General features: G+C 45.3%; 1 protein-coding gene across 3 annotated transcripts in view; it reads right to left on the bottom strand.

Moving 5' to 3' along the window:
• The window catches only part of UGGT1 (UDP-glucose glycoprotein glucosyltransferase 1), a 2047742-nt gene that overhangs the window by 950221 nt on the left and 1075948 nt on the right, over positions 1 to 21573 (bottom strand). For all 3 annotated transcript variants that reach the window (XM_069617855.1, XM_069617854.1, XM_069617856.1), the window contains one exon: positions 3532 to 3738. In XM_069617855.1, coding sequence (XP_069473956.1) covers positions 3532 to 3738 — 207 coding nt within the window. The remainder of the gene's footprint in view (positions 1 to 3531; positions 3739 to 21573) is intronic.

Here is a 21573-nt window from a genome sequence, read left to right as displayed (position 1 = left end):
CACAACAACAACCTAGGTTTGCCCTTCATACCCACTTCTCTCTGATCTTTGGCAATATAGGTTGTATTAACTTCAAAGAATATGTATGAGCCGCAAGTTTCGCTTCCCTAACTTTGCCTTCATCTCTCTGCCAACTTTTAGCCAAATCAATTACCCATAAGCATTGGTGCCATTGCCTTGGCTTGGCTTCAGGTAATGCTTGCACACTTGTCTCTAAGGCAAAGTTAAACTTCTATTGGGCTCACAGTCTTGGTTGGATTGTTTTCTGGCTTTTAGAAAGGCTGCCTTCAATTTGAATAGGGGAATACTCCTGGCTTCGGCAATGCTCGCTCTCACTTCAACCGCAGATACAACGTTTAACCACTTAACATTTCTTTATAAGCAATTGTCTTTTTGGCTCGCAGTAAGGAATAGACGTTTCTGCGACGTCAGTGTTACAGTGTTTTTCGTTTAAAAATGGATTTTCAAGTTAACGTCCAGTTGAGAATCATTTTTAGCCGACTGCTGATTCATTATGTCTCAGGGTTTTAAATGTTTGACCCATGGACTCTCATTTGAGAATCGTTTTTTTGGTCACACGCAACCACAGTTTTCTTTAGATTTTGAAGTTTTAAGTGTTTGGACAATGTATTATATATTTCTCACTCGTACCCAAGTGTTTGGGACAATGCTCGTACACACACGAGTGTGACATTTCCCATCATCAAAAGTTCCACTAACCACTTCAGCTTGCTTCTGCTTATATGCGAGTGAAGCTTGAACCGGATACTGTTGCCAGCAGTGCTTACGCAAGGAATCAGAATGCCAGGTTTGACACACCGCCTTTTATGATCCTTGTTCCGCGGGTTGCACAACTTCCACTGCTTCTGGTGCAGCATCTGCTGCTTCTGGCTTCACAGGGACCCACACCCTTTCTCGATGATGGTAGTCTCCGGTCCAGCCACTCAATTAAGGAATATTTTGGTCTCGAGAGACCCGCCTCGGCCTCTGACACACTTCTGGGATGGCAATCTCCACAATCAGGCTCACACGAGGAAATGCAGCCTTCCAGCACGCCTTCCCTTGCGCGGCTTCTGGAACACAGACCTTGGTTAAACAGGACGCTCACAGAACAAGCAGGTAAAATCTGCTGCATCAACTTTCCGGTGTCCCTTTGATTCTCCCACTTCTGCCTGGATTGCCAACACTGTCTTCTTTCTGCCTCTGCTACTACAGCACGCACTCCAGACACAGCTCTAGCTCCTCCCTATTGCCTGCACCTTAGGGGGCCTTTTATGCCTCCAAGATTAGTTCAGGTATGGGCTGTTAGGCTTAATTAACCAACTACTGCTACAGCATGCCACTTCAGCCCTCTTCCTCGTCCCAGTACTCATGGCATTATGGGACTTGTAGTCTCCAAGAGCAAAGCTAGTTCATTTAGGCAGCTGCTTGATTTTAAGGGTAGACTTACTTCTTCAAAGATAAACCATTAGAGTTTGTTGTTACAGAGGAAGAACATTTACTTAAGGTAATATTTATAGATTTCTTTACAATATACCTTTGGGAGTAAGGAGGGTGTTTATCCTGAAATACCTCAAAGGATCTTTCTGTTGGTAAGGCGGACTCTGGTTTTGTGGTACTTGTGCCCAGTGCCACAGATCATATATGGGTTTCAGATACATCATAATGACAATATGCCATTACCTGTCCGGGAAACCATGAAGGGTTCTCCCTTTGAAAGGACAAATACCATGTCTCATGGTCTCCTCACCACTCTGGCCCTGGTCTCCGCCCAGGGGATCCTCTCGCAGTACACCACTCCCAAGGACAGGATCAGGAAGCGTCTGCCTTTTCCTGGCCAACTGGGAGGAGAATTTAGGCAGGGTTTCAGTGAGGGATCCGTAGGATTCATCACATTGGTTAGTCCGTCTTCCATACTTATACAGTGTTGCCAGTCCTGCCCTGGCTGATTGTAAAAGTCCTTTGGTCTTGTTGATAACTTAATCTGTATGCCTCCTCAAGGCCACCTCATACCAGTACTGGCACCGTCAATGACCTTCATTGACAGTGATCTTCTTCGTCCTAGTACCTTTGATTTCAGTTTATCCTGCGTATTACAGGAAAACATAGGTTTACTTTCCACAAAATGGTTCTGAACAACGGGGAAGGCTAGGGAATATTGAGGAGTGACGATATTCAACAAGCTGCACCCAGGGGTGATCGTGCTTGTCCCTAGAGTGGGAGTCCCTGCCCATGAGGTCCTCCCACATCCCCCCCCCCCAGGGGAGGCTATTGGGTAGCGGCTGCACCGCACTAGTCTCATGGAAAAGGGCTCCCCCTTGGGGAGAAGTGACGACACCTTGTGAATCGTCACAGGTAATTCTGCTGAACTGAACCCTCCACTTTTTGGTGATGAATTGGAGGAATTACCTCCAGCTTTATGCTGAAGGTAATCCCTCCCATTCAACACCAATTTTGGCAGTGAGGTAAAAGTAGCGATAAGAAGTTACTGCCAAAAAAAAGGTGTGGTAACGGATTTACCAACATTTGACTGCACCACCAAACTTAGAATGAGGCCCACTGTCTGGATTAATTGCAGGACCGAAATTTGCAACATGAGAATGGAGGATCTTCCCAAAAGGACCAAGTTGTGAGCAATGTTAGTCTCTAGGGCAGAAGCTTTGGTGGGGCTTGGAGGTTTAAATTGCTTAGTTAAAGCCAAAGGGTTAAAGACCCCATATCTTCCATTTTGGCTTGCATGAAGCCCATGAGTTACTAGACTGCTTGAATAAATAAGTGCAAGAGCTTGTGGAAGCAATGCATAATACAGCAAGCATTGGGTTTCCTGCTGCTTCTCTGTTGTACAGATGTCCATAATTAATGACTATTCCTGTTGTACTAGGAAAATTGTATTAGGATGTGTGCGATTACTGTAGATCTGCGTGTGTTTACAAAATGCAGGCTGCAATTTACCACAACAACCAGAAAGCGAGATAAGAAAGAAGAAAAGGGGCATCAGTAAATTTACTTCATGATAGTATGTTGGGCCAAGCCCTAGGAAAAAATATGGAGGACATGGTCTATGAGGGAGCCCTTGAACTTAAATACTTAGAGGTGACCGCCATTTTTGCCCACCTATTTATTGACATTAACTGACTATATTAGGCTGTTTTGTGCATATGATCATACATTATTCCATTATTGTATACGTTTTAAATTGTATAGTTTACTATTTTTTATGTTGTATAGTTCCTGACGATGCAATACATTTGTTTAATGGAAGTTACAACATATTAACTTGCCATTGCACTTCAAAACTTAAATCTGCATTGGAAACCTAATAGCAAGCTTTAAAAATAAAATTGCAAAGAGATTTATGCAAAAAGAGCAGCAACAATGGCAGCAGTTGGCAGACCCCTTCATTCATTATACAAAAGGCAGGGAGCTTCCAAACCAATTTCCTACTGAGACATGTGTGGACGGATATGCCTTTGTATACTTATTCAATGCATTTATCCAAAACGCTATGAAAATGTAATGAATTGTCCATACCCCAACAGCGAATTCCATGATATCTGCCCCAGAGTCCAGCGCCTGTGCCGTCTCCTCTTTGGCCATCTTGGTGATGAAGTTTTTGGCATTGTTGGAGCTCTGCGTCTGAAGGGCTGACCAAATGGCCCGGGCTACACGAGTGTTCTCAGCGGTTGCAGCCTCACTGGGGTTATTAATCATGCTAATTCGCACATTACTGCTGGATTTCTGAAAAAGAAAAACATTTTTTTTCCAGTTGTGCATTGAATTAAATATTAAAAGGGAAAATATTTTCCCCAAAGGTGGTCTTGCCTTTACAAGGAAATGTAGGAAAGGGCTGTGGGTAAGAAGGCAGAGGTGGACCTAATTCCATGTTCTCCCAAATACGTATATTAATTGGGATAAACATTAATTTAATGGCAGAGTAGGTCTGTTGTGTAGGTAATCTTCCATAGGAAGTTACACCTGAACAGGTCTTGGCTTCAAATACCGATTAAAAAACTGTTAAATGTTACTGGTTGACTAGGGCTACACAGTGAGGAATAGGGCTGGTATTACTCCCCCACAAAGCATACAATTTCCTTAACAGCAAAATTATGCAAACAACCTGCAATTAAAAACAGTAAATATAAGGTCTCATACACGATCGCTGTGGATATGCTGAAAACTTGACTAAATTCAATTTTAAAGTTTCACTGTGGAAATACTGAAAACTTTACTAAATTCCATTTTAAAGTTATTTGAGCCTGGCAATTCCAGTCCTATTCATGACGTGCGAATGTGTTAGGCCTAGATTTGAATTTGCCTCAGACAAAAACCATTATACCCAACACCATACCTCGCAATGGATCACTCCCCCGAGCATCATGTGACCACCAGAAATGCTAGACACACCAGCAGTATACCAGGACCGCACAGGAAAAGAGCAGAAACAGGCAAAAGGCGAAAGATGGGCAACAACACCTTCACTCCATACATCACCAAAGCTGAAGGTGGCCTACAGCAACGGCAACTAGACACAGAAGAGGAGCCAGAAGAAGTTATGGACCCAATAAGAAAGTCAATGACAAAACAGACTCAAACGAACACAACACAACCTACATCCTGAAAATAATGATCGCCAACAAGACCACACAAAGACGAAAGCAAGAAAGCACAAACAAAAATGGACACTATAAAGAAAGAAATACAAGGAAAGGGGTGGGCCCTAGTGTGGAACACTTCCAGCGCTTTGCTCTGAGATAGGGTGAGTTGGTTATGCAGCAGCAATGTCACGGATTGGTGGAGGTGGTGCCCTCACGTCCTTTAGTAATGAGTAGTAGGCAGAGTGCCGGATACCTTGCGCTTGTTTTAGAAAAGATGAATATCCGCGGGATAAGGGCACAGGGTGTTGGGTCCTGCTCCTCGCTGTTTTAGCCCAGGAGGGCCTCCATACTGCAACAAACCTTTGGGCACGCCTTCTTCTGCTCCACGCCAGGGTGAAGCCCGCGGGATAAGGATGCAGGGTGTTGGGTCCCGGTCCTCGCTGTTTTGGCCCAGGAGGGCCTCCATACTGCAGTGGACCTTTGGACAAGCCCCCTCTGCCTTCTTCTGCACCATGCCGTGCCCGCCAGGGTGAAGCCTGCGAGATAAGGGCGCGGTGTGTTGGCGTCCCACGGGGGTGTTTGCAGCTTCAGAGGGTGTTTCCTGAAGTGCGAGCCTGGACCATCTTCAACCTCCTCCAGCCTCCTTCAAGTAAGGTGAGGGCGAACGGAAAGGGGCGTTTGGTGAGTGGTGTACTATGGCCCATTGAGGCAGACTAATACGCCCCCAACAGGCTGCTGTAACTTTTAGAAAACATGGAACTTCAAGCAGCAAAACCCTCTCCACTAATGGAGCTCCCACCTCCTTCACCGTTTTCTCCATCTTTTTTGGCCAACTCTGTCCTTTTGTCCAGCATTCAAGTCATTCAAGAGTGTGAACCCAAAACCAAACGGAAGACCCTGGCGGTGAGACACAAGGGGAGGTTGGGGGGGGGGGCACTCACAGGGCCCTTCATGGAATCCCTCTGACACAGGACGAGAGGTGGAACTGTAGGGTCAGGAAGTCTGACACCCCCTGGGGGGTTGCCATGCTCGCTTAGGAAATATGCCAACAGCTCTAGACGCATGCCACTTGGGAATCCTGCTCAATCCCCAGCTGGAGACTCCCTGCCCGGGAGGGGGAACACTGGTCGAAACTTACGAAGTTTGTGCCCCTCCTGCTACGAATAGGTCTCCACGTTGTTCGGATACGGGAGCGGACAAAGGCGAAGGGGGACTGAGCCCTTCCATCCTCCTATGCTAGCCAGTATCTCTGGATTCCCAGGCCCCCCTTAATCTGCCTATTTTGTCCACCCTGCACTCGCCTTTCGATTCCCTATGTTGGGGCCTAGCGAACTCGCTAGCAACAGCTTTGGGGAACACTCCACCTCCGACACCCGTTGATAGCATCTTGCTACCTGGATCCATTTTATGGCACACTGGTATGGCCCCCGCTCCAAGTATGGCCTCCCATGGGGATCTTCCTACACGTACCAAGTCCCTAAGCGCCACGCACGAGGATATGTCGACGAGTGCTGCCACCGTCACCCTGGGCTCTGCGGGTTCCTCCAGCAGTGTCTGGAGTAAGCATCTTCCCTCCTCAAGTACTGGTTCCAGCTCTTATTTACACTTAACTCCACTTAGAGCTCCCAATCCAACTGACACTATGGCCACCTATGGCACCAACTCGACCGCCTTCAGGCCAACTGTTAGCTCTACTAAGGGATGTAAGTGTGACCGGGTGCTTGTTGAGCTAAAAGCCATTAGGAAAGTGCTCTTGACCCTAATAGAAAACCAGGGGAAGGGAGGTGTAACGCCACTGTGGGAACCTTTGATTGCAAGTCAGGGGGAAAAGGGTTCTGTCACCTTACCTCTGGAGCATGTTATGGCTATGGACTGTGCGCACCCAGCAACTCCCATGGCACATGGTGCCCCTCATGGTAGGGTACAGAGGAAAGCACCTCTCCTAAATGCCCCTCGAGAATGTAGAATCTCGTCCTAAGAGCATTGCAGTGAACCCAGAACCCCACCCCAAGAGCATTGCAGAGTGCCTCACACTAAGTTATTGCCCTCCCAAACTGTGGGGGAGTCCACCGGTCCTGCAAAGGGTCTAAGTGCGAAAGCCCCCATAGCTCACAACCCTTATTGTAGGGGGAGTATGCTCGAGCGACATGGCAAAGGTGGGACTGGTTCTTGCATAGTCTAGCTCCATGGGGCACCAAAATTGGCAGAGAGCAAGAAAGAACCAAGGGATGCCCTACAGAATACATTTTTGCACTGGCTGCGGTCCGCGAAAGGCGGTACATTTTTAACAAGAGAACTCTTGGAGAAATACCTAAGGATTAGTCATACTGGCTCAAGCCTCTATGACTCTGTGAAACTGACTTTCAGGAACTGGAGAGTGTCTAAGGGGGTTTTGGGAAGATCAGGGTGGCACGGTCGTGTTGACAAGGGTGGGATCTCAATGAGCCAGGATCCTCTGCAAGGCCACGATGATCGCCCAGTGGTATCCAAATTCATCCCATCCTACACACCCTTAACCGTTGCAAACCTTATCCCTCTAGGGCGATGAGATCAGGGGCCCAATGTAGATGGACACGCTGGACTTGCCACATTTCCGTATGGGGCTGGTTTTCTTTGTCCTTTCCGTTTGTTTTGCCTCTTCTTATTTTTTCTCTTTCCCACGGTATGCTGGGTTGTAACATGTCTTTGTTATTTTAGCTTCTGTATTAGGATGCACTTTGATGGCCACATGGCCAAATAATGTTTGTATGATGATGATGAATATCCACTCGATTGTGTGAAACCCAAATGGTTTTTTTAAAAAACAATTGGGTTTCACACAAACAGTCGAGTGGATATTCATCTTTTCTAAAAACAAGCGCAAGGTATGCGGCACTCTGCCTACTAAAGAAAAAAATACACTGCAATCTAATGAACGCAAGATCGATGTCCAAACACTCTACAGAAATCTACTCTACGGCAGTGGAATTTGAATCCGATTAGTCACAGAAACCTGGAAAGAATACTACAAAGTCACAGTATACAGCTGTCTACCTGACAACTTCAAATGCACAAAGGTAAACAGAAAAGGAAAAAAAGGAGCAGGAATTGCAGGAGCCCACAAAGAATTCCTAAAAATAAAAACAGCTGACCCACTGTGACATCGGATCCACAAACAAACCTCAAATTCATACTCTTCTATAGACCACTGACCTAAGTCGCAACCTTTATAGACACCCTCACGAACCTGACCATCAAACATGATCACCTGATCATCCTCAGAGACTTCAACATATGGTTTGAAAGAAGAGAACCGGAACTCGCAGAAATCACTGACTAAGCAGCGTGAAACAATGAGACTACAGCAGACGGTGAAACGAGCGACACACACGGCAGGATTCACTCTTCACCAACAAGAAACAGATCTAAACTGAGCCACCAATACAAATACTATGGAGCGACCACCTCATTATACCGTTTGTGATCCAATTACCATATAAAGCATCCAAACAGCCGCAAAAGTCCCATCCCCCGCCCTCAAGCTAGAAAAGAAACTGGAATACCACCAAAAGCAGTAACTTAGAAGAATGAGAATCCTCAAAATAATCTATTGCAACCTTGGACCCAACTGACCAACGGAAAAGCAGATCTAATACAGAAATGGATCGCCGAAACAATTGACTGCATCTCCCTGCGAAAAACCCTCATCCCATCACAAAAGAAAGCAGTGGCACGATGGTTCACGCCACATCCAAGTACAATGGAAAAAAAAACTGGAAACAAGAATGGAGGAAAACTACAACCAAGCCAAAAGAATACTTTATCAAAAACAAATCTGACCATTCAAAAAGGAAACTCTTAAAGCCAAAAAGAAATACGACGACAACCGGATCGCAAAAGTCACCAACCCTCAGAAAGAACTATTCAATATCGTAAAAGAGATGAGAAATCCCCATGGATGCAATAACACATTCGTACCTTCACAAAAATTATGCAATGTTCTTGCAGATCATTTTTATAATTAAATTGCTGACTTACACTGGATCATATAAAGTAAACAAATCAACCAGACCGTGCACCATCCCCTACCTTATCCCTGGACCGCAGAACAGGCTGAAAAGCTTCACACAAATGTCAAGAGAACAACTCTACAGCCTAGTGAAAAAAAGCAACATGGCAGGCTCCCCAATGAACCCCTGCCCAGCTGACATCTATAAATCAATCCTTACACAGGGCAAACCATCAGATTGCTACCTAAACATCTTCAACCTATCACTCTCAACGGGGAGGGTACCACAAGTATTCAAATCTGCAGACATCAAAGCACTCCTCAAGGACACAACGGGCAATGTGGAAGACTTCTCAAACTACAGACGGATCTCAAACATTCCCTATCCAGCAAAACTATTAGAGACCAATGTCTACGTACGAACATGCAGAAAATCGCCAACTATTGGACCAGGCACAAGTCGTCTCCAGACCCATGAGAGGGACAGAGATGGCACTTTTCTCTATATGGGACAACCTAAAGAAACACTTGTGTATAGGCGCGTTATAAATGCCATATCATATCAAAGACCAATGCAGACTGCAACACAAACTCGGCACTTATACTACTCAACCTGTCTGCAGCATTCAACACAGTCAGCCATAACATCCTCATCAAGAGGCTAGAAGAAATAGGGATCACTGACGCAGCACTGCTCTGGATGAAATCTTTCTTGTGTGAAAGAACAGTAACAGTATGGCTACAACCATTAAAATCCACTCTGAGGGAAACAACCTTTGGAGTACCACAAGGATCATCGCTACCCCCACTACTCTTCAACATCTATATGACTCTACTAAATGGTGGCTGAATCTTGATGTTTTGTTTCCTCAAGAGACCCACTGTGTGAGGGGTGAAGAACCCTCTTTAAAGACGCAGTCAATACAAAAGGTTTTCCATGCGTCATGCCAGGTTAAGAAAAGAGAAGTGACGATTGTGATCTCCCAGAAGGCTCACTTCACTCCTAAAGCCCAATGCAGAGATCTAGAAGGACGCTATATCATGGTCAAGGGGGAAATTAGAGGGGCCAAGGTGACAGTCTCTATTTATGGCCCTAACGAGGCCCAAGAACACTTTTGGTTGGAGGTGAAGCTCAAAATTATAACATTTACTGAGGGTGCGCTGGTGGTGGGAGGAGATTTTAACATGGTACTTGACCCGACTCGCGACAGGCTATCCATCCGCTCCGAAGTAGACTCTCGGTTGCAGAAGCGCATTTCAGCCTCTTTTCAGAATACTAATGAAGAACTTGGGCTTAGGGATTCCGACTCGGCCCGTAAAGGCCAGGAACCGTTATACACTTTTTTTTCGAAACCCCACGCATCTTTCGCTCGAATTTATCATATTCTTGTTGATAAGGGGCTTTATGAAAACATCTCGGAAGTATCAGTGGAGGTGACCCCATGGTCTGACCACGACATGGTTAGGATTCAATTAGGGATCCCCTTTAGAATTACGGGACCCAGGAGGTGGACTTGCAATGATCTCTTGCTGAAGGACTAGGAACTAACGCAAACCACCCTGGATGCCATAAAATAATTCTTTGTATTCAACGATGGGCAGGTAGGCTTAGAAGGGGACTGGGAGGCCTTTAAAGCAACAATCAGGGGTGTCCTTTTAGGACTGGGTGCAGCGAGGAAGCGGGAGAGGGGTAGAGAGGAGAACATTCTTAGAGATAAAATCGAAGCTCTCCGGCCGGGGGGCAAACTAAGATCTCAGATGTTCCCGGGGAAGTGGGCTGAACTTCAGCAACTTAAAGCAAAATTCGCAGCCCTTCTGGTCGGGCAAACTGAGAGGAAGCGGTCCTTCCTTAAACAAAAATATATGGAAAAAGGTGAAAAAGCAGATAAAATCCTGGCATGGAGGCTTCGAGAGCTTAGAGAGAGTAGAAGGGTGGATGCGCTTGTCCTTGCAGACGGGGGTGTTGCCGAGATGATCCCGGGATAGCAGAACAATTCCGGAGGTACTACGATCGCCTGTAGAAAACAGAATACAACGGAGATGGGGCGGATATAGACAGCTTTCTAGATGCGTTACCTGTCCCTTGACTCCCCCCTGAGAAAGCCAACCCTCTAGAGAGACCTATTTCTCCCCAGGAAGTGAGTGACACTATTGGATCTATGAAATCAGGTACTACACTGGGGGATGATGGATTTACAGTATTCTTCTTTAAAACATTCCGTCATGCCCTTGCCCCGTTTCTGTCTAGACTCTTTAATAGCGTTCTAGACTCAGGTCGTCTCCCCCAAACCATGCTTTCCGCTTGTATTGTTGTCATCCCCAAGGGAGGGAAAGATCCAAAAAAATGCCAATCCTACCGCCCCATTTCCCTGCTCAACACGGACGTGAAGATACTGGCCAAAGTTCTGGCGAATCGGCTAGCCCAACATCTCCCAACACTGGTCCATGGTGATCAGGTGGGTTTCATCTTGGGGAGGCAGGGAGGGTATAACATCAGGAAGTCGCTGGATCTGATGCACAATGTCGCGCTTTCAGGGAAGGAGGCCTATCTCTTGTCATTGGACACGGAAAAGGCCTTTGACCGTGTTGAGTGGGCCTATATGGGCAAAGTCTTACAGAAAATGGGGCTGGGAGTGAGATTTTGCAGCTGGATTGCAACTCTGTATAATGGCCTGACTGCCAAAGTGGCGGTTAATGGAGTGACCACGGCTCCGTTCTCCCTTTCTCGGGGGACCCAGCAGGGCTGCCCGATCTCCCCTCTGCTCTATGCCCTTGTGATGGAGCCCTTGGCTATAGCATTGAAATGACATCAGGGGATAGCAGGGGTCCGTTGTGGTGACCTAGACTTCAAGCTTTCATTATTTGCAGACAATGTCTTGGCATATGTTACCAACCTGCGGCACTCGCTCCCACACCTCCTAAACCTGATCCACGCCTTTGGTACTGTTTCTAGCTTGAAAATCAACCTAGCGAAATCGTGTCCGATCCCGATGGGTAGTGCAGATTCAGAGGTGAGGGACTCATGGGAAGGTATTAGAATCGAGCGGGAGGTTACTCTTTATCTGCAAGTGCTGATCCCGAGAGATTTGACTCGCCTCTTTGAAGTTAATTATCCCCCTATTCTCGCTAAAATTGTCTCAAATCTCCGGCACTGGGCCCCCCTGACGCTATCCTGGTTTGGCCGAATGGTGTCGGTCAAGATGAACATATTGCCTCGGTTGCTCTATCTCTTCTCCTCTCTTCCAATTGCTATCCCGGACTCATTTTTTAAACCTCTTCACTCAGAGGTTTTATGCTTCATCTGGAAAGGGAAAAAGCCGAGGGTGAAGCATGAGACTCTAACTCTCCCGAGATCACATGGAGGATTTGGCCTGCCCGACTTTCCGCTCTATCATAAAGCGGCTCAATTAAGAATGCTGTTGAAGCATTTGAGGGACGATATGAGGACCTACTGGTCATATATTGAAGATATCCATGTGCACCCCAGAAAAGTGAGAGATCTTGTGTGGGCCGCGGGTAAGAACCTCCCATGTGAGGTTAAAACGCACCCCACTTTGTCGGTGTTGTGGTCTCTGTGGAAAAAGAATAGAAGGAATGAGGTTTTTTCCTCCTGGCCCTCCCCTCTGTCTTCAGTGTGGGCTTCCCCGTTCGAGTTTGATAGGAGGAATCTCCGCCGACTCAGAGATGGTGAGACGGGGGGTTGGAACATGTGGCTCAATTGTTTCGGCATGGAGTATTTATTGACTATGACAGTTTGGTGGAGATCCTGGGAGTGGCTTCGACCTCGATTTTTGACTATATTCGAGTAAAGGGGATCATGACGGACCCCCAGTGGGCTGACAAACTAACCCGCCCCCTCACACCTCTGGAAAGAGTAATAGTAGACTCCAAATCTAGGAAGAGACCCCTCTCTAAGTTTTAGAATGCCCTGATCACAGAGAGCGCAGAGTCTAGACAGAGCTAGCTTTAAAAACCAGTGGGAGGGATGGCTGGAAGGGGAAGTAGATGGCTCCACTTGGTTGTCCATCTTTAGGGTTCTTTTCTCTGGCTCCCTGCACACAGCGGCTATGGAACACAATTTTAGGATGCTTCAGGCATGGCACCTTTCACCAAAGAAACTTTCTAAAATATTTCCAGGGGCTTCTCCGCTTTGCCCGAGGCGCTGTGTGCAGCTTGGGTCGTGGTTCCACCTCTTGTGGGGGTGCTTCGCCATCCAGCTTTTTTGGTCAGATCTGCGGAGCTGGATTAAGGAAATTTCTGGCGCTGAGTTGCCCTTGCTGCCCCTTGTTTTCCTCTTTGGTGTTCCGGCACCAGATGCGGACGAGAGCATCTTGCCGAGAGCGGTCCAGGCCATGTCACGTGCGGGGAGGCTTGCTCTTGCCCAAAGGTGGAAAAGTGCAGGGGTGCCTTCTAAAGCGGACTGGCTGGCCAAATTTTGGGCGATATTTACTTACGAAAAGCTTTCAGCCTTCACCCATGACACTATGAACTCATTTTTGAAAGATTGGATGGTAGTGCTACTCCATGAAGACTGTAAAGCAATGAGACTCTGAGGAGTGGGGGGCACGAGTACACAGTGATGCTTGTTGGCCGTCCCATGATGATAACCTCTTTTGAGGCGAGCCCACATTGTCAGCTTTATTATTTTGTCTGGTCCCGATTTGGTTCGATGATGGTCTCTCCATTGCCCTATTGGGTTTGGTTTTTCCATATGTGCGTGGGGTGGGAGAGGGTTGGGGGGGGGGGTTTGTCTGCTGTTCTTTGACAATGTTTTTTTTTTTCTAGTGGGTGATTGTTATGCTATGTTTTTGGAAAATGTTTAATAAAAAATTCATGTGGAAAAAAAAATTTAAATCAGAAAACGTCTAACTACCTGGCTCTTCAACTAAGAACAGGACAAAAACGAATGAACAACACCCACGCCCCATGAAATGAACACACAACTGAAAAAGACTGGGGAGTAAACCAGACTAGAATGAAGTGCAGGGAAGAAGAGATGTGTCTGATTGGGATGGAGAGGTATTGGTTTGAATAGCCCTGTTGAGGACCCACACCTCTGCACACAACATTGCAGTGGTAATTGTAGCACACCAGAATGTCTGACAGGGGAAGGGATATGTGCCGCAGGCAGTCAAAACTGAGGGGGTAGGATAAGGTATTGCCACTAACCAACCCTACTAAAAGCCTCATCCTTCTGCATACACCTTCCAAACTGTGAACTAAACAAAACCATACCCCTACAGCACAATAAACCTCACACACTTCACTACACCAAACCAATGAAACAAACCACACATAGCCTTGCCCAACAGCACATGGCAACTACCAACCAGCAAACGCACCTACACTCACCTAACGGTGTAAACCAAAGCTGCCAACAGCACATCACAGCTCTCTTGCTCCTGTTTCCCGCTCGGTCCTACTAACTTATCCCACCCACTCCCCCCTTGCTTTACAGGTCTGCCAGAGAGCCAAGAAACCACGAAGGTGGCAACAGTGTGCAGTACAAGAACCTTTAACATAGCATAGCTCTACAGTTTCAGTTAAGCATAGTACGTTTACCATATTGGCACAAGTACACATGGATGTAAATTAAGTGGGATTCATGATTTTAAAAAATTCATGAACTTTTTTTCAGTAAAGGATTACATACTGCATCAACATCAGAAACTATTATGTAAAATGGAAACAATAAGCCAGGTTGTGTATACTCTAGTATGGACCAAAACTTAGTTGACCATAGAAAGAGGGTCATTCATATAGCACACACTGCTTGTCAAGGTGACTCCAGATGCTCTGATAGATGATTTCACAAACAGTTAAGCTAATCCCGACCACAATAACCATAAAGAATAAACATGGACATTTGTTTTTTCACCAAAGGCCTTGGGACTGCTACAAATGGACCGTCACATGGGCAAAGAGTAATGGTATTTAAAATAAGCGGAGATGAACTCTGCGACAAGACCCTCAAACATGTGGATAACTACTGTTATAACTTTCCATTCTTTTAATGAAATTGCAAACATGTTCGTTCATTAGAGGCAACTCGTTACAAATCTTGTAAAATTCAAATGTTGAAATGTAAAACTTTTTCTCTAATACCCAGAGTTCAATCACGCTTTACAGAGGTAGGTCCACTGCATGTTTTGGCATGATGACATCGTGAGGTAGCTATGGAAGTAAACAAACAGGTATTAAAAAAAATGATTTAAACAAAGCTGCATATAGTATATATTAATTAACCCGTAATAACCTTCTCTGGCTTGTATTGGTTTAGTGAAATGCTGCATAGGCCTCCAGCTAGTGGTTGCTCTAGAGTACTACATTTTGTTCACTTCCAAAGTTCAAGAAAGGGTGCCAATAAGGGCATTCTTGTCACACTATCCCTACCCTCGGCGTACATGTATCCATGATCCCTCATGTATAGACGTCCTCATATTCCATTTCTGACATGACATGGAAAACAAAAATTGAGTAAGCATGCGTGTGGGTTGCTCATCTTCTATGTGGGGATACGGATTGGGCACATGTGACTCTAAACAGATAAAAGCCACAGAAAGGCATAACAGAGTAAGTAATATCTCCCCCCCCCAAAGCTTGTGGCTCTTTAGATTCACGGTTTGCACAGAGTAGTAAGCAGACCAGATGTAGATGAAGGAGAGCAGATGAAACAGTTGAAAAAGTACAGCCTGTCAAACCTGCGAGTCTGATCTTGCTTGTGTGACGAAACAATAGTGTTGTGTGAAAGCGTGGGCAGAACTCCAAGTAGCTAGCCTGCAAAAAGCATCCTACGAGAAATACGCAATGAATGCTAAAAATTTCTCCTGCCATTCTAGCAGAGTGAGCTTTAGGAGCGAAAGGTACAGGCTTGTTTGACAATATTTAGCAGAGATTAATACAGCGCACAATCCGCCTTGTAATGGCAGAATTTGTACTTTGTCCTTCTTTCTGGGCAAAGCGGACACTTTCCCAGGCAAAGTGGCGGTCTGTGTGCACGTCCGGATGATGGAGCTGAGTCTGTCTGGATTCAGTGCACATCCGATCCACAGTGTGTCTATTGCTGGGCATAATGTGTGGCCTGTGGCTGTCCATGATTGGATAGCCCTTGTGATTTTGAATGGTGCAGATCCTTACCATTGGTGGACCTGGTTGTGACTCCAGTCTAACTCTTGGATAAAAGGTTGACTCCTGCAACCTTTCGCAAGTTCATAGTTTGAGTGAAGACCACTACGAAGAAGTGCAGCCCTCCGAAGACCAGATGGCCAGCATGCCTACAGCCAAATCCCAGTGAAGCCCTGATTCCGTGTCCAGACATAAAGAAGGACATAGTCAGTGCTTCGACTCCTGGACTGCCGGGAACAAGCTCAAGGATCTGTGCCTACTGAAGTGTCCCTGGACCACCCAGTAGGCTGACCAGTTCTCTCCCGGGCTGCCTTGCTGCAGCCATCACCATTCCGAATGCATCCTTGGAACTTTGTGGATCTTTAGCTTGTGTAACAAAACACCTGGTCCTGCAGCTTTAGCCTCCTACACCGAAGAGAAGCTGTGCAGGGACTGCTCCTTTGTTTGTCATAGATTGTCTGTCACGACCTGAAAGTAGAGACTCCTGCTGAATCCAGTCTTCTTCGTATCCTGGAGGTCTCCTGAGGTTGCCTGTTACATGGAGGTCTGCATTCTATCATGCCAAAGTTGTCCAACTGTCCAGTCTTCAGAACCTTATCACCAGAGATGCCAGAACTGTGTACTAGCCGGACCCAATACAGACATGTAAAGTGATCTCTGCAGCCGTGGCCCCGGACATCCCTCGACCGGACACAGCACAGGTGTAAGTGGGACCAGCAGATGTAGGAACTACTGATGAGGTCCCTGGAAAAATCAGACTGGGGGGTAAGTTAGCATACCTATTCCTGCCACCGTACCGCCATAGGGTTGCATGTGTGTAAAGTCCTCACCCAGTATCTCTCTTACCGGACTATGATCAGGTGGTGGTCTGGTGACTACCCCTCCCTACCCCCCACTGGGCCTTTCCTAGAGTGGTGGGACTGGGATAGAAACCTTTTTGAACTGTACTTACCTTTAGAACACTTATCAAGCAGCCTGTGATTATTGGCTAGCTATTATTGTAAACCACTAGTAACCTCGCCTGAACAGTGTGACTAGTGAAGTGGTGACTTTTGGGCACTAGACTTCATGGTATCACACAAAAAAGGATCAAGACCTTCAGCTCTGCACCAGCTGTAAAATGTCTTTCTTTGGCAGCGGTACACAGCCTTTGTTACCAGCCTCGTAGCAGAAAGCAACACCTCCTTAACGTCTTCAGGGAGATCCCAGTCCCTTAACCGTAACTTTTTAGTAGCCAGGTTTGCAGGCTAAGTTTGTCGACTCTCTGGTGAAGAACTAGGCCTTCCTTCTGCAAGAGCAGGTTGGCTGTCTGGGGAAGACTAAGTGGTAGGCAGATTGCTATGGCCACAACATTCGGGATAGCACATCCTATGGGCTCAATCCAGAGCAACTAGGATCATGGTTGTTCCATACCTACTCACTCTCCTGATGACTTGAGGTATGATTCGGATCCGTTGAAATGCACACAGAAGTGCAAAGTTCCAGTCCACCACAAATACATCCCCCCAGTGCTTCTCTCTTGAGAAATTCCCTGGAGCATAACAGCTCACACTTACCGCTGGAACTGGATGCAAACAGATCCACCTGAGGAGGTTCCCTAAAGGGTTTAGATCTCCAAACGTACTTCTTGGCAAATCTCCCACTTATGAGAGGCCGAGCCCTGCTTGCTCATGGCATCAACCACCTGGTTCAATATCATAGCTAACTGGACTGGGAACCAAAAGAGGCCCTGGAAATAATTGTCATACGACACATTTTCAGCAAGCCCAACCCTTTTCCTATGGGAACATTTGGAAATACCACACAAAAGAGGCCCAGGGTGCAGCCGCCTACCAGAAAATCTCCAGAGTTCCCTATAGGCCAGTCCACCCCTGACTGCCGATAAGGAGATCTGTTGAGAAGGTGGGAGTATCACTCTTCACGTGCCCACACTGGTGCTATGAGATTCATTGTGAAATGTTCCTGGTGCATTTTGTGGATCACCTGGTTCAAGGAGGGGATCAGTGGAAAAGCATAAGGAAATATCCCCGACTAGTTGACCCATTGTGCATTCCCAAGGGATCCCTTCTGTGGGAACCTGGATGCGTAGCTCTGGCATTTTGCATTTTTTGCTGTTGCAAAAAGATCTAGGTCTGGTTGCCCCCATTCTGCAAAACCGTGCTGGAGAATGTTAGATATTAATTTCCATTCATTTTCTAGGGGCTGAGATCTGCTAATGGTGTCAGCTAGGTAATTATGTTCTCCTGGAACATGTTGGGCCTGGGGATGCATTTCCCTTTGGAGATACCATATCCATATTTTCTGAGCTGGCTTGGTCAACCTTGGGGTATGTGTTTCTCCCTGTTTGTTGATGTAAAACATGGCTGTTGTGCTGTCTGTTGTAATTAACACATTTATTCCCTTGATGTGTTGTTGGAAAGCATGAAGTGCTCTGCAAACTGCTAAAAGTTCCAGAACATGTATGTGTGGTTTTGCTAGTGGGAGAGACGATGTCCCCTGCACAGTGAGGCCTAGGCAATTGGCTGGCCCACCCTGTTAGTGATGCATCCTTTGTGATCTTGATGTGAAGTGGCAGGTTCACAAATGTTTTTCTTTTAAACATGTTCTCTTTTGTGCACCATTCTAAACCCAACACCAGTGTGTGCAAAACCTCCACTAGATTGTCCCAATTGCCCTCTGCTTGAGACCATTGGATCACTAACCACTCTTGTAATGGACGCATGTTTCGTGTTATATAGTCTGGGGAGCTTACATTTCACCAATGATAAAGAATGCACTGTAGTTTACTGTGTATGTAGAATGAAGGTTGTGTGGTTGGAGGGGTCATTTGGCTAAATGTTGCAGGTTAACCTCAAGCCAAGTTGGGAGCATAAATGAGTGACTGTGATGAGGATGACACTGAATATGGTGTTCATGAGTGTTTGAGAATTATTCACGTGATTAATGCAGTCAGGGGTTCCAAAATAAAGCCAGGACGTTGGTTGAGGTGAATGGGGTTGAAATCCTAATGCTGATTGACAGTGGGGCAGATTATACACTTATTGGAAAAAACATGTGGGACTCTAAGTAAGGGTGTTGTGTGCTTAAGGAAGTTAACGTTAAGGACAAAGCGTATGGAGACAACCCAAAAGAAATAGGTGAATTACATGCCAAGTTAGAATTTCAAGGGAAGAGTACCATGAGCAGAATATGTGTGTTAGCGGCAACCTATTGTCTTGGGGCTGTCAGGCTGCTTTGGGGATGAAGTCAGATCCCAATGCTGAAGAACAAGAGTTCATAGGACATGGGAAAAGCAATAGGAGCGTTAGGAAGTGTGGAGGAACAACAGCCCATTACAGAGAATATCATTTGTTTTTGGGTACTGTGTGATTGAGGACAAGGTAGGGTCTCTTAAAGGATTGATCCATAATATTAATTTAAGACGTGGGGCAAATCCTGTGGTGACAAAAGGGAGAAGAGTTCCATTGGCACTCAGGGAGGAAGTAGAATTGAAGCTTAATAGGATGGTGAGTGAAGCAGTGATTGAGCAGACAGATGTGTTTGAGTGGGTTAGTCCCACGGTTGTGAGAAAGACCAATGGAGCAGTAAGAATTTGCATAGATTTGAGAGAGATCAACAAGAATGTTGTTGCAGAGAGGTTTCTGTTCCCAAAGATTGAGGAACATATTTCTGATTTATCTGGTGCAAATGTATTCGCTCATCTTGATCTGAGGTCAGCGTATCACCAAATGAGACCACAGTCATCAGATGTGACAATATTTACCACGCATATAGGAATGCTCAAATGTGTGAGGATCAAAGTATTACAGAAGTGTGTCTAAGGTTGGAGAAAAATAATCATTTTATCCAATAATTGGCAAAGCAATTCCCCAAACACACATTTCATACATGTGCTAAGATTCATCTAATGCAAAAAAATTAACGAGAGCAGGATAACTCAGGGCCAACGTGCTCGCCTTGGAAGCAAGACTACACGGAGCAGCACAGGTTTGATCTCCGGGTCCGCGCTTAGAAACCTCTGGGTATTAAGCACGTTAAAAATAACCTATCATATCATGTAGAAATTACACAGGCAAGAAGCAGACTGTATCCAATTAGAAAGGTAACAGTACATTTTACATTCAAACCATCAGTCTTGATTGTAAGATTTACTGTTGAATCTATGTGTGGAATCACAAACTTAAAATAATTTGAGTGGTTCGAGTACCTGTTATGAATTTGTGATTAAATAATTCTAGAATTCAAGTGCATTTATGCTATATGTTTTTGTATTTTACTTTGTTACCTTTCTAATTAGATAAGGTCAGCATCTTGCCTGTGTAATGTATGTATGTATGTATTCTTAGTAATTTCTTTTGTATTGACTATTAGTACATGTATGATATTTGTGTTTGGGGAATTGCTTTGTTGGATAAAATGAGTTTGTTGACTAAAAAGTCTGTTGTGTATTTTTCTCCAACCTTAGACACAGTTCTGTAATACTTTATGATTATTAGCCCTAGTGTTTAAGGTTGTCAATGGGGCAAACCTACCTTTGGGTTTTACAAATGTGTGAGGATGCCATTTGGTTTGATATCGCTGCGAGTGTATTTCAGAAAGTTATGCACAGTATTCTTAGAAAGGTCAGAGCTGTTAAGTATTATCAGGAGTATATATGGATTTGGGGATGTGATGAAGTAGAGCATGATTTAAGGTTACGCACAGTATTAAATAAACTAGGAGAGTCTGGACTCACGCTGACTTTAGAGAAGTGTATGTTTCGTAGGTCTTACTTGGGGTATACTTTGTCAGCGACAGGAATCAAGCCAGAGAGTAGTGCTGTCAGAGCCATCAATTAAATGAGCATTCCCAAGAATAAGATGGAGGTGTCGTCTTTCCTAGGACTCATAGAATATTATGCCAAATTTGTGAAGGGTTTGTAGAGTGAACAACCAATTTAAAGCAACTTGCCAGGAAGGAAGTGAGATGTGTGGAAGATTTGTGTAAGAGTGTGACAATGCATTTAAAGAAGTGAAGGAGGACATTATGAAAGCTCCTTTGTTGAGAGTTTTCAAGGATAAATTGAAGACCATTGTATACACAGATGCTTTGGGAGCTGTGTTAATGCAAGAGGACGGTGAGAGTGAAAATACGTTAGCATTTGCGTCTAGCATGCTCAAAGATGTTGAGACATACTATTCTGTAATTTAACACAGGGCACTGACAGTAGTGTGGGCGTTCATGAAATTTAGAGTTGCTCTCTATGGTAGGTCTTTCAATCTTAGGACTGATCACAAGCGGTTGGTTGCCATATTCAACAAAAGAGGCTCAGATAGTGTTTCCAGGAGAATTGTCAAGTGGGTGACAAAGTTACAAGCCTTGGATTTTATTGTAGACCATATATCAGGGAGAAGCAATGCAGTGGCGGACGGTTTGTCAAGGAACGCAATTATGGATGAAGATGTTGAGGAAGCCAGTATGGGAGATGATATGAAGGATATTTTTAGTACTGAAAATGGTCTTAGAAAAGAGGAGTGGACTAAGAGGATGAGGTGTATCAGGAAGTCAAGGGTGAGGTTAAAAGGAAGATGGTGTTAAGGTGCCGAAGGAGAAGTTAAAATATGCAAGACAAAGACATTTAAGAGAGTGAAGGAGTTTTCAAAGGGAATATGTGTGTAGGGGAGAACGAGTTATGTCCAGACAGAATGAGAGAAGTGGTGAATTTAGGTCACAAAGGACATATGGGAATATCCAGGAGCAAATCAGTGATAAGAACAGATTTCTGATGGCCAGAAATTGATAAATGTATTGAACGTCAAGTGAAGGAATATACAGAGTTTAAGGACAGCAATAAAGTGTTGGAGACTAAAGTTCCCCCACATGGAG

The sequence above is a fragment of the Ambystoma mexicanum genome, chromosome 10, assembly GCF_040938575.1.
Source record: "Ambystoma mexicanum isolate Mex_15411 chromosome 10, UKY_AmexF1_1, whole genome shotgun sequence".
Classification (NCBI taxonomy): Eukaryota; Metazoa; Chordata; class Amphibia; order Caudata; family Ambystomatidae; genus Ambystoma; species Ambystoma mexicanum.
The sequence above is the reverse complement of the archived record's forward strand: the minus strand, read 5'-3'. Positions and strand labels throughout refer to the sequence as shown.